Source organism: Bufo bufo, chromosome 5 (assembly GCF_905171765.1).
Source record: "Bufo bufo chromosome 5, aBufBuf1.1, whole genome shotgun sequence".
In the NCBI taxonomy this organism is placed as follows: Eukaryota; Metazoa; Chordata; class Amphibia; order Anura; family Bufonidae; genus Bufo; species Bufo bufo.
This window is the reverse complement of record NC_053393.1, coordinates 175,393,088-175,407,011: the sequence shown is the minus strand read 5'-3', so window position 1 is coordinate 175,407,011 and position 13,924 is coordinate 175,393,088. Positions and strand designations below refer to the sequence as shown.

The 13,924-nt window shown below is 39.9% G+C and overlaps 1 protein-coding gene across 5 annotated transcripts in view; it reads left to right on the top strand.

The window, feature by feature from the left end:
• The window catches only part of PIEZO2 (piezo type mechanosensitive ion channel component 2), a 661,827-nt gene that overhangs the window by 479,328 nt on the left and 168,575 nt on the right, over positions 1–13,924 (top strand). For all 5 annotated transcript variants that reach the window (XM_040432210.1, XM_040432212.1, XM_040432214.1 and 2 more), the window contains exons 28-30: positions 6,542–6,701; positions 6,915–7,004; positions 11,875–11,996. In XM_040432210.1, the coding sequence (XP_040288144.1) occupies positions 6,542–6,701; positions 6,915–7,004; positions 11,875–11,996 (372 nt within the window). The remainder of the gene's footprint in view (positions 1–6,541; positions 6,702–6,914; positions 7,005–11,874; positions 11,997–13,924) is intronic.

Sequence of the window (13,924 nt, the reverse complement as noted above, 5' to 3'; positions counted from 1 at the left end):
TTGAATTCATTATTTTCTTTACCTGTGAAATGTTCCCCATGCCATTGCCTACAACACAACCCCAAAGCATGATTTTTCCGAGTGAACACTGAATACCTATGAACTATGTTAAAAAACATATCTCTCCAGATTTCAGACACTAATTTATTGACTGTTCACATACCTTTTTGAAACTTAACCATAAGGTCTTGCACACTTGCCTGCTGGTCTATATTCTTCTTATAAACCTCAGCTAAATCTAATTCACATTTGACGTGTTCGTTCTTCTTAAATAATTGTAATTGCATTGTACTCATTTTGAGCTAAAAATCATTTTTTTCAATTGGTCTTTATTAAAAAATTTTAATCGCTGTTTTTGTGCAGCCTTCAGTTTATCTAGTAGCAGAATCTGAATGTTCACTTTGTTCTGTCAGGCAGCTTTGCTGATGGGCTCCATACATCGGATCTATGACCTCCTAAACACTCATTATAGCTCAATTCTTACCTTACTGATAAGAACATTGCTTAACCACTTGCCGCAACTGTAACGCCGAAAGGCGTCATCGCGGCGGCTCCCCCAGGCTACGCTAACGCCGATTGGCGTCATCTCGCGTGAGCCGAGATTTCCTGTGAACGGTCGCACACAGGCGCGCGCGCTCACAGGAACGGAAGGTAAGAGAGTGGATCTCCAGCCTGCCAGCGGCGATCGTTCGCTGGCAGGCTGGAGATGTGATTTTTTCAACCCCTGAAAGGTATATCAGACGCTGTTTTGATAACAGCGTCTAAAATACCTGCTACCTGGTCCTCTGGTGGTCCCCTTTGTTTGGATCGACCACCAGAGGACACAGGTAGCTCAGTAATATGTTGCACCAAGCACCACTACACTACACCCCCCCCCCCCCTGTCACTTATTAACCCCTTATTCACCCTTGATCACCCCTGATCACCCCATATAGACTCCCTGATCACCCCCCTGTCATTTATTACCCCCCCTGTCATTGATTACCCCCCTGTAAAGCTCTATTCAGACGTCCGCATGATTTTTACGGATCCACTGATAGATGGATCGGATCCGCAAAACGCATACGGACGTCTGAATGGAGCCTTACAGGGGCGTGATCAATGACTGTGGTGATCACCCCATATAGACTCCCTGATCACCCCCCTGTCATTGATTACCCCCCTGTAAAGCTCCATTCAGATGTCCGCATGATTTTTACGGATCCACTGATAGATGGATCGGATCCGCAAAACGCATACTAGCGTCTGAATGGAGCCTTACAGGGGCGTGATCAATGACTGTGGTGATCACCCCATATAGACTCCCTGATCACCCTCCTGTCATTGATTACCCCCCTGTCATTGATCACCCCCCTGTAAAGCTCCATTCAGACGTCGGCATGATTTTTACGGATCCACTGATAGATGGATCGGATCCGCAAAACGCATATGGACGTCTGAATGGAGCCTTACAGGGGCGTGATCAATGACTGTGGTGATCACCCCATATAGACTCCCTGATCACCCCCCTGTCATTGATTACCCCCCTGTCATTGATCACCCCCCTGTAAAGCTCCATTCAGACGTCCGCATGATTTTTACGGATCCACTGATAGATGGATCGGATCCGCAAAACGCATATGGACGTCTGAATGGAGCCTTACAGGGGCGTGATCAATGACTGTGGTGATCACCAGATATAGACTCCCTGATCACCCCCCTGTCATTGATTACCCCCCTGTAAAGCTCCATTCAGATGTCCGCATGATTTTTACGGATCCACTGATAGATGGATCGGATCCGCAAAACACATACAGGCGTCTCCCTGGAGCCTTCCAGGGGGGGTGATCACCCCATATAGACTCCCTGATCACCCCCCTGTCATTGATCACCCCCCCTGTCATTGATCACCCCCCCTGTCATTGATCACCCCCCCTGTCAGGCTGCATTCAGATGTCCGTATGATTTTTACGGATCCACGGATACATGGATCGGATCCGCAAAACACATACGGACATCTGAATGGAGCCTTATAGGGGGGTGATCAATGACAGGGGGGTGATCACCCCATATAGACTCCCTGATCACCCCCTGTCATTGATCACCCCCCTGTCATTGATCACCCCCCTGTAAGGCTCCATTCAGACATTGTTTTGGCCCAAGTTAGCGGAATAATTTTTTTTTTTCTTACAAAGTCTCATATTCCACTAACTTGTGTCAAAAAATAAAATCTCACATGAACTCACCATACCCCTCACGGAATCCAAATGCGTAAAATTTTTTTGAGATTTATATTCCAGACTTCTTCTCACGCTTTAGGGCCCCTAGAATGCCAGGGCAGTATAAATACCCCACATGTGACCCAATTTCGGAAAGAAGACACCCCAAGGTATTCGGTGAGGGGCATATTGAGTCCATGAATGATCAAAATTTTTGTCCCAAGTTAGCGGAAAGGGAGACTTTGTGAGAAAAAAATAAATAAAATCAATTTCCGCTAACTTGTGCCAAAAAAAAAAAAATTCTATGAACTCGCCATGCCCCTCATTGAATACCTTGGGGTGTCTTCTTTCCAAAATGGGGTCACATGTGGGGTATTTATACTGCCCTGGCATTCTAGGGGCCCTAAAGCTTGAGAAGAAGTCTGGGAACCAAATGTCTAAAAATGCCCTCATAAAAGGAATGTGGGCCCCTTTGCGCATCTAGGCTGCAAAAAAGTGTCACACATCTGGTATCGCCGTACTCAGGAGAAGTTGGGCAATGTGTTTTGGGGTGTCATTTTACATATACCCATGCTGGGTGAGATAAATATCTTGGTCAAATGCCAACTTTGTATAAAAAAATGGGAAAAGTTGTCTTTTGCTGAGATATTTCTCTCACCCAGCATGAGTATATGTAAAAAGACACCCAAAACACATTCCCCAACTTCTCCTGAATACGGCGATACCACATGTGTGACACTTTTTTGCAGCCTAGGTGGGCAAAGGGGCCCACATTCCAAAGAGCACCTTTAGGATTTCACAGGTCATTTACCTACTTACCACACATTAGGGCCCCTGGAAAATGCCAGGGCAGTATAACTACCCCACAAGTGACCCCATTTTGGAAAGAAGACACCCCAAGGTATTCCGTGAGGGGCATGGCGAGTTCCTAGAATTTTATATTTTTTGTCACAAGTTAGCGGAAAATGATGATTTTTTTTTTTCCTTACAAAGTCTCATATTCCACTAACTTGTGACAAAAAATTTAAACTTCCATGAACTCACTATGCCCATCACAAAATACCTGGGGGTGTCTTCTTTCCAAAATGGGGTCACTTGTGGGGTAGTTATAGTGCCCTGGCATTCTAGGGGCCCAAATGTGTGGTAAGAAGTTTGAAATCAAAATGTGTAAAAAATGACCAGTGAAATCCGAAAGGTGCTCTTTGGAATATGGGCCCCTTTGCCCACCTAGGCTGCAAAAAAGTGTCACACATCTGGTATCTCCGTACTCAGGAGAAGTTGGGGAATGTGTTTTGGGGTGTCATTTTACATATACCCATGCTGGGTGAGAGAAATATCTTGGCAAAAGACAACTTTTCCCATTTTTTTATACAAAGTTGGCATTTGACCAAGATATTTATCTCACCCAGCATGGGTATATGTAAAATGACACCCCAAAACACATTCCCCAACTTCTCCTGAGTACGGCGATACCACATGTGTGGCACTTTTTTGCAGCCTAGGTGGGCAAAGGGGCCCATATTCCAAAGAGCACCTTTCGGATTTCACTGGTCATTTTTTACAGAATTTGATTTCAAACTCCTTACCACACATTAGGGCCCCTAGAATGCCAGGGCAGTATAACTACCCCACAAGTGACCCCATTTTGGAAAGAAGACACCCCAAGGTATTCGCTGATGGGCATAGTGAGTTCATGGAAGTTTTTATTTTTTGTCACAAGTTAGTGGAATATGAGACTTTGTAAGAAAAAAAAAAAATCATCATTTTCCACTAACTTGTGACAAAAAATAAAAAATTCTAGGAACTCGCCATGCCCCTCACGGAATACCTTGGGGGGTCTTCTTTCCAAAATGGGGTCACTTGTGGGGTAGTTATATTGCCCTGGCATTCTAGGGGCCCAAATGTGTGGTAAGGAGTTTGAAATCAAATTCTGTAAAAAATGACCAGTGAAATCCGAAAGGTGCTCTTTGGAATATGGGCCCCTTTGCCCACCTAGGCTGCAAAAAAGTGTCACACATCTGGTATCTCCGTATTCAGGAGAAGTTGGGGAATGTGTTTTGGGGTGTCATTTTACATATACCCATGCTGGGTGAGAGAAATATCTTGGCAAAAGACAACTTTTCCCATTTTTTTATACAAAGTTGGCATTTGACCAAGATATTTATCTCACCCAGCATGGGTATATGTAAAATGACACCCCAAAACACATTCCCCAACTTCTCCTGAATACGGAGATACCAGATGTGTGACACTTTTTTGCAGCCTAGGTGGGCAAAGGGGCCCACATTCCAAAGAGCACCTTTCGGATTTCACTGGTCATTTTTTACAGAATTTGATTTCAAACTCCTTACCACACATTTGGGCCCCTAGAATGCCAGGGCAGTATAACTACCCCACAAGTGACCCCATTTTGGAAAGAAGACACCCCAAGGTATTCGCTGATGGGCATAGTGAGTTCATGGAAGTTTTTATTTTTTGTCACAAGTTAGTGGAATATGAGACTTTGTAAGAAAAAAAAAAAAAAAAAAATCATCATTTTCCGCTAACTTGTGACAAAAAAAAAAAAGTTCTATGAACTCACTATGCCCATCAGCGAATACCTTAGGGTGTCTACTTTCCGAAATGGGGTCATTTGTGGGGTGTTTGTACTGTCTGGCCATTGTAGAACCTCAGGAAACATGACAGGTGCTCAGAAAGTCAGAGCTGCTTCAAAAAGCAGAAATTCACATTTTTGTACCATAGTTTGTAAACGCTATAACTTTTACCCAAACCATTTTTTTTTTACCCAAACATTTTTTTTTTATCAAAGACATGTAGAACAATAAATTTAGAGAAAAATTTATATATGGATGTCGTTTTTTTTGCAAAATTTTGCAACTGAAAGTGAAAAATGTCATTTTTTTGCAAAAAAATCTTTAAATTTCGATTAATAACAAAAAAAGTAAAAATGTCAGCAGCAATGAAATACCACCAAATGAAAGCTCTATTAGTGAGAAGAAAAGGAGGTAAAATTCATTTGGGTGGTAAGTTGCATGACCGAGCAATAAACCGCTAAAGTTGTGGAGTGCCGATTTGTAAAAAAGGGCCTGGTCTTTAGGGGGGTATAAACCTGTGGTCCTTAAGTGTTTATGACCTTTAAGTAATTTAGGGATAATGTTTATTAGATGGATCACACAGCTAGAAAAACAGTTAACCCTTTGTGACAGACTCCCTCAATATTTTTAATAAAGACCAATTGTAAATATTATTTTTGGCCCAAAATGAGTAAAATACAGTCATAAATAAATTGTCCCCAAAGTTATACATAGCCTTTAATCTGTTGAGATGTAAAATAATGTTTATTCTACAGATTACACTGTTAAGCACCATACAAGCTAAATAGGCTGAATTTAGTAAACCAAGTAGCCAGGGCAGCTACCAATATAGGTAGAGTATGTAATGAATATAGCATTTGTGTCAAACTGATAATTTTTATTAGTTGCACACTCTGCCTAATAACAATATTGTCAATGCTTCCATATTTCAAGTTATATTACTCTTCCCAATATTACAGTCAAATATTTCTTAAAGTTTCATAATAATTCCTAAATATGTAAATTTTTGGGGTACAATCGTAACCCCCAGGTCTGTCACCAATGTTTGTTCTGTCTCCGATCTAGTAAATTCCACCTAATCAGTCTTAAAGTGCATTCTTTAGCCAAGAAAATTTTCTAATCATGAGCAAACAGACTAATCTTTCCTTGCAAACTATTCTGTAGAGCTATGGAAGCAAAATCAAATTTCTGCTCTTAAAATGTGTCATCAGAAAATGACCTATTGTTTAAATAAAGCATATTTTTACAATCCTGCAGTTTTTACATTGGCCAACTAGCCTAATAATTCAAGACTTTCAGTTCTGTAGAGATCACTTTTCAGCAGTCATCTCATTTCCATCACATGCAGGATTACAATGACATATATCACCTAGATTTAGATAACATCCACCATTCATTGTAGGTGATGTTACATCTTATCTACTCCTTCCCGGTACAGTGACCCGCACAAGTCACAGAAAGTCACAGAGCATGCCTAGAAAAACTCCTGTGGAAGTCAATGACTCCTCTCAATTTTAATGTGTCTATGATCCATGTGGTTGCTGTAAAATATAGTGTATCTCTAACAGCAGCTCAGACAAGATGGCTGTCCCCATATGCTTGTATTGAAAATATAATTAAAAACATCTGTCGTGAGAAAATAAAAACAGATTCGAAAAAAAAGAATGTGACGCTTTTGGCTTTCGTTGGCAGACATACATATACAATACGTTCCCTTTAAACATCAATTTTGTCCTTTTGTTCTCTTAGCGATTGACCAGAAGAGCTGTCAGTTACCAAGTGGTGAGGCTGGTATCATCTGGGACAGTATATGTTTTGCATTTCTCTTATTGCAAAGACGAGTATTCATGAGCTATTACTTCCTACATGTAGTTGCGGATATTAAGTCTTCTCAGATTCTTGCTTCAAGGTACGTAATGTGTTTCTAAAAAATTTACAAATTACCTCTGTCAATAAATTACATACAGCTTTTTGGAGAAAAACAATGCATATCTTGTTGGTACATCCGTTATGAATGGTTGGGGATGGAAGGAATGTTAGGAAGATAGAAGTAGAATCACTAATCACAACTGTTTTTGTATTTTTAATCTTTAACTTTCCTTCATCTCTTTCCTTTCTTCAGAGGAGCAGAACTGTTTCAGGCTACTATTGTCAAAGCTGTAAAGGCAAGACTCGAAGAGGAAAAAAAATCCATGGATCAACTGAAGAGACAGTATGTGGATTTAGTTTTTTTCATGCTACTTTGTGAAAGAATTTCGACCTACTAAAAAAGTCTGAATTCTGAGTGAAAATGTCATAATTCTTACACAAAATACTGGCTGCTAGTTTTTTTTACATGGTCCCATAGCTCTTCTGTTCTTGAAGAACAGCAATGTTGAGAACTATTCAGATACATATATCTAAACATGCAGTGCATACAGAATATTCACAGCTATCTTTGTATGTGTCAGCACAATTCTAGACACAGTTGGTATTGATTGCTTTTAAAGGGAAACTTTTCTCAAAAATGTTATCACCTATTAACAAGCTAGATGTGAATATATATAATACTATTTTTTTTAATTAAAATGTGGTTGCAGTTTCACTGGATATAATTTAATAAAATCATTCTGTGTATACTGCTTCCTATTCAGGCTATTTTTTTGTACTTTGTTGGTACTTTAAGCATGACAAACAGTCTTGCTTAACTTTTTTGAGTCAGACTTTCACTTGGTCCAAAGATGGCCACCAATAGTTGAAGCATTACACATTACACTAATTAATGCAACGTCCTTATGTGGACATCTTTATCTAGGCCTATCAAGAGAACAACAGCTACTGATATCTTAATTGTATACTTACCATTATCATGAAGATTACCTTGCAGATTAGACTACTTTCACACTAGCGTTTTTTGCGGATCCGTCATAGATCTACAAAAACGCTTCTGTTACAATAATACAACCGCATGCATCCGTCATGAATGGATCCGGTTGTATTATGTCTTCTATAGCCATGACGGATCCATCTTAAACACCATTGATAGTCAATGGGGGGACTGATCAGTTTTCTATTGTGCTAGATTGTGTCAGAGAAAATGGATCCGTCCCTATTGACTTACAGTGCCTTGCAAAAGTATTCACCCCCCCCCCCCCTTGACTTTTTTCATATTTTGGTGCCTCACAACCTGGAATTAACATGGATTGTTTGAGGATTTGCATCATTTAATTTACAGAACATGCCCACAACTTTGAAGATATTTTTTTATTGTGAATCAAACAACACATAGGACAAAATAACAGAAAAAGTCAATGTGCATAATTGTTCACCCCCCTAAACTCAATACTTTGTAGAGCCACCTTTTGTGGCAATCACAGCTCCAAGTCGCTTTGGATAAGTCTCTATGAGCTTGCCACATCTTACCACTAGGATTTTTGCCATTCCTCCATGCAAAACTGCTCCAGCTCCTTCAAGTTGGATGGTTTGTGCTTGGATTGAGATCTGGGCTTTGACTAGGCCATTCCAATACATTTACATGTTTCCCCTTAAACCACTCGTGTTGCTTTAGCAGTATGTTTGGGGTCATGGTCCTGCTGGAAGGTGAACCTCCGTCGTAGCCTCAAATCACGCACAGAGTGGTACAGGTTTTGCTCAAGAATATCCCTGTATTTAGCACCATCCATCTTTCCTTCAACTCTGGCCAGTTTCCCAGTCCCGGCTGCTTGAAAACATCCCCACAGCATGATGCTGCCACCACCATGTTTCACGGGGATGGTGTTCTTTGGGTGATGTGATGTGTTGGGTTTGCGCCAGACATAGTGTTTTCTTTGGCCGAAAAGTAAAATTTTTGTCTCATCAGACCAGAGCACCTTCCTCCATACATTTTGGGAGTCTCCCACATGCCTTTTTGCTAACTCAGAACGTGCCTTTTTGTTTTTAGCTGAAAGTAATGGCTTTCTTCTGGCCACTCTGCCATAAAGCCCATCTCTATGGAGCGTGCGGCTTATTGTCGTCCTATGTACACATACTCCAGTCTCTGCTGTGGAACTCTGCAGCTCCTCCAGGGTCACCTTAGGTCTCTGTGCTGCCTCTCTGATTAAGGCCCTCCTTGCCCGGTTCAGGAGTTTTGGTGGGCAGCCGTCTCTTAGCAGGTTTGCTGTTGTGCCATGTTCTTTCCATTTGGTTATGATAGATTTGATGGTGCTCCTGGGGATCATCAAAGATTTTTATATTTTTTTAGAACTTAACCCTGACTTGTACTTCTCAACAACATTGTCCCTTACTTGTTTGGACAGTTCCTTGGTCTTCACGGCAGTGTTTGGTGAGTGTTGCCTCTTGCTTAGGTATTGCAGCCCCTAGGGCCTTTCAAAAAAGGTGTGTATATGTAATGACAGATCATGTGACACTTAGATTGCACACAGATGGACATCATTTCCCTAATTATGTGACTTCTGAAGGTAATTGGTTGCACTAGAGCTTTTTATTGGCTTCCTAACAAAGGGGGTGAATACATAGGCACATGCCAATTTTCTGTATTCTATTTTTAAACAATAGTTTTAATTATATATTTTTCTCATTTCACTTCACCAACTTAGACTATTGTGTTCTGATCCATCACATCAAATTCAGATTAACAAAACATTGAACTTAAGGCTGTAATGTAACAAAATCCCAAAAAAGTCAAGGGGGTAAATACTTTTGCAAGGCACTGTACATTGTGTGCCAGAACGGATCTGTTTGGCTCCGCTTCGTCAGGCGGACAGCAAAACGCTGCAGGCAGCGTTTTGGTGTCAGCTTTCAGAGCGGAATGGTGACTGAACGGAGGCAAACTGATATATTCTGAGCAGATGCTTTTCCATTCAGAATGCATTAGGGCAAAACTGATTCGTTTTGGACCACTTTTGAGAGCCCTAAACGGATCTCACAAACGGAAAGCCGAAACGCTAGTGTGAAAGTAGCCTAACACATTCCCCTCACAGCAGCAGTAAACGTTCACTGGATTACCCATTTATTTATGAGGACTTATCATTTGTGTTTATTGATACAGAAGGACAGTATTTTGTATTTAATGTTCGGCGGCATAATAATGCAAAAGTTAAAAAAGGAAAACAGCCAAAAATTCTATTCTATTCTACAGGGTGGGCCATTTATATGGATACACCTTAATAAAATGGGAATGGTTAGTGATATTAACTTCCTGTTTGTGGCACATTAGTATATGTGAGGGGGGAAACTTTTCAAGATGGGTGGTGACCATGGCGGCCTTTTTGAAGTCAGCCATTTTGAATCCAACTTTTGTTTTTTCAATAGGAAGAGGATCATGTGACACATCAAACTTATTGGGAATTTCACAAGAAAAACAATGGTGTGCTTGGTTTTAACGTAACTTTATTCTTTCATGAGTTATTTACAAGTTCCTCTTTGTTTACAGCCATTGACATGTCGCCGAGGTTAACACGTGAGGAGCTGATTGTGTTGATGTCGGGTGAACGCAGTAACCGGGTCATTGCAGCAGATTTCAATGCAAGACACCCTACGAGACCACCCATCTCCCATGCTACAGTTAGCAAACTGCTTGCTAAGTTTCGTGAAACTGGTTCAGTGTTGGATTTGCCAAAATGTGGACGCATGAAATCTGTCTCTAATGAAGAAACATCAGTGGCTGTCCTAGCTTCATTCAGAAAGAGCCCACAGTGTAGCACTCGCCGCATGTCACTGGAGAGTGGCATTAGTCGAACATCCCTTCGGTGGATATTAGCTACTCACAAATGGCACCCTTACAAACTCCAGCTACTGCAGCATCTCAATGAGGATGACCCAGATTGGCGCACTGAATTTGCAGAATGGGCAAAACAAAAATTGGAACAGGACCCACAGTTTACGCAGAAGATTTTGTTCAGTGATGAGGCAAACTTTTATGTGAATGGTGAAGTTAACAAACAAAACCACCGCTATTGGTCTGACACTAACCCACATTGGATAGATCCCTCCAAGACTGTTGGAACAAAAAAATTGATGGTATGGTGTGATATATGGGGTACAAAGATAGTGAGGCCATTCTTCATCAATGGAAACCTCAAGGCCACTGGATATGTGAAATTGCTACATGATGATGTGTTTCCCTCTTTATGCACTGAAGCTGGCACGTTCCCTGAGTTTTTCCAGCAAGATGGTGCACCACCACATTATGGGTGTCAGGTCCGAGCATTCCTAGATGAACAGTTTCCTGGAAAGTGGATTGGTCGTCGTGGGCCAGTTGAATGGCCCCCAAGGTCTCCTGATCTGACCCCCTTAGACTTTTATCTTTGGGGTCATCTGAAGGCAATTGTCTATGCTGTGAAGATACGAGATGTGCAGCGCCTGAAACTACGGATACTGGAACCCTGTGCTAGGATTTCTCCTGCGGTGTTGCTATCAGTGTGTGAAGAGTGGGAGAAGAGGGTTGCATTGACAATCCAACACAATGGGCAGCACATTAAACACATTTTATAAATGGTCAGAAACTTGTAAATAACTCATGAAAGAATAAAGTTACGTTAAAACCAAGCACACCATTGTTTTTCTTGTGAAATTCTCAATAAGTTTGATGTGTCACATGACCCTCTTCCTATTGAAAAAACAAAAGTTGGATTCAAAATGTCCGACTTCACCACCCATCTTGAAAAGTTTCCCCCCTCACATATACTAATGTGCCACAAACAGGAAGTTAATATCACCAACCATTCCTATTTTATTAAGGTGTATCCATATAAATGGCCCACCCTGTATATAGTTTTGTGGGAAAAGAATTAGCAAAGCTTTCAATGTATACATTCAAATCTCTGCTCTTTCTTACTTCAGTTGAACATGAGGCAACGTACCCTTGTGTATACATAGATAGCTATCATAGAAAGTTCAGAGAAAGCAGAGGTTTAAATGTATAAATTATAAGTTTTATTGAAACTTTTTCGACAAAGCTATATATCAATCCACTCAGCTCCTTCTGTTCTATAACATGCACTACATTTCATTGTGACAGATTCTCTTTAAAAATGTATGGGACTGTCCATTTTATATGTGTTGAAGGTGAGCTGGACATGTCATAACACTTTAAATTTTGCCAGGATGGATCGCATTAAAGCCAGGCAAGAAAAATATAAAAAAGGTAAAGAAAGAATGTTAAGTCTTGCACAGGAGTCAGGAGAAAGCCATGAGATTCAGAAACATGATGAGGATGATGATGAAGGTATGGTACATTTATATGGCAAGGCACTTTTATTTTTAATTGAGCATTTAAAAGTGAGATTGAAAATTACATATTCATTAAATGAAAGAGGATCCATCACCACTTCTGACAAGCCTGTTTTATTTTAGCCTGTCTTAGTAAGTAAATAATAGCTAGTAAATACTTGCCTTTCACATGAAATAACAATTCTGGTGCATTTATTTTTTATTACTCTACATTTTGTCCTTCGTCTATTAATCCTGTATAAAAGTACAATTAGGTTGGGGGGGATGTCAGTGCTGCCAGTATCAGATTGTGCAGTAAAACACCACCAACAGGTGACAGGAATTATTATTACCTTGACCCCTTAAGGACCGGCCTCATTTTCACCTTCAGGACCAGGCCATTTTTTGCAAATCTGACCAGTGTCACTTTATGTGGTGATAACTTTAAAACGCTTTGACTTATCCAGGCCATTCTGAGATAGTTTTTTCGTCACATATTGTACTTCATGACACTGGTAAAATGGAGTAAAAAAAAATCATTTTTATTTATAAATAAATACCAAATTTGCCAAAAAGTTTGAAAAATTTGCAAATTTCCAAGCTTCAATTTCTCTACTTCTATAATACATATTAATACCTACAAAAAATAGTTATTACTTTACATTTCCCATATGTCTACTTCATGTTAGGATCATTTTGGGAATGACATTTTATTTTTGGGGGACGTTACAAGGCTTAGAAGTTTAGAAGTAAATCTTGAAATTTCTCAAAAATTTTCAAAAACCAACTTTCTAAGGACCAGTTCAGGTCTGAAGTCACTTTGTGAAGCTTACATGATAGAAACCACCCAAAAATGACCCCATTCTAGAAACTACAACCCTCAAGGTATTCAAAACTGATTTTACAAACGTCGTTAACCCTTTAGGTGTTTCACAAGAATTAATAGAAAATAGATACAATTTAAAAATTCCACTTTTTTGGCAGATTTTCCATTTTAATATTTTTTTTTCCAGTTACAAAGCAAGGGGTAACAGCCAAACAAAACTCAATATTTATGGCCCTGATTCTGTAGTTTACAGAAACACTCCATATGTGGTCGTAAACTGCTGTACGGGCACACGGCAGGGCGCAGAAGGAAAGGAATGCCATACGGATTTTGGAAGGCAGATTTTGCTAGACTGTTTTTTTTTTTACACCATGTTCCATTTGAAGCCCCCCTGATGCACCCCTAGAGTAGAAACTCCAAAAAAGTGACCCCCTTTTAGAAACTACGGGATAGGGTGGAAGTTTTGTTGGTACTAGTTTAGGGTACATATGATTTTTGGTTGCTCTATATTACACTTTTTGTGAGGCAAGGTAACAAGAAATAGCTGTTTTGGCCCAGTTTTTTTTTGTTATTTACAACATTCACCTGACAGGTTAGATCATGTGGTATTTTTATAGAGCAGGTTGTCATGGACGCGGCGATACCTAATATGTATACAATTTTTTTTATTTATGTAAGTTTTCCACAATGATTTCATTTTGGAAACAAAAAAAAATCATGTTTTAGTGTCTCCATAGTCTGAGAGCCATAGTTTTTTCAGTTTTTGGGCGATTATCTTAGGTAGGGTCTCATTTTTTGCGGAATGAGATGACAGTTTGGTACCATTTTAGGGTGCATATGACTTTTTTATCGCTTGCTATTACACTTTTTGTGATGTAAGGTGACAAAAAATAGTTTATTTAACACAGTTTTTATTTTTTACGGTGTTCATCTGAGGGGTTTGGTCATGTGATATTTTTATAGAGCCAGTCGATATGTATACTTTTTTTTTATTTATGTAAGTCTTACACAATGATTTCATTTTTTAAACCAAAAAAAATCATGTTTTAGTGTTTCGATAGTCTAAGAGCCATAGTTTTTTCAGTTTTTGGGCAATTATCCTGGGTAGGGTACGATTT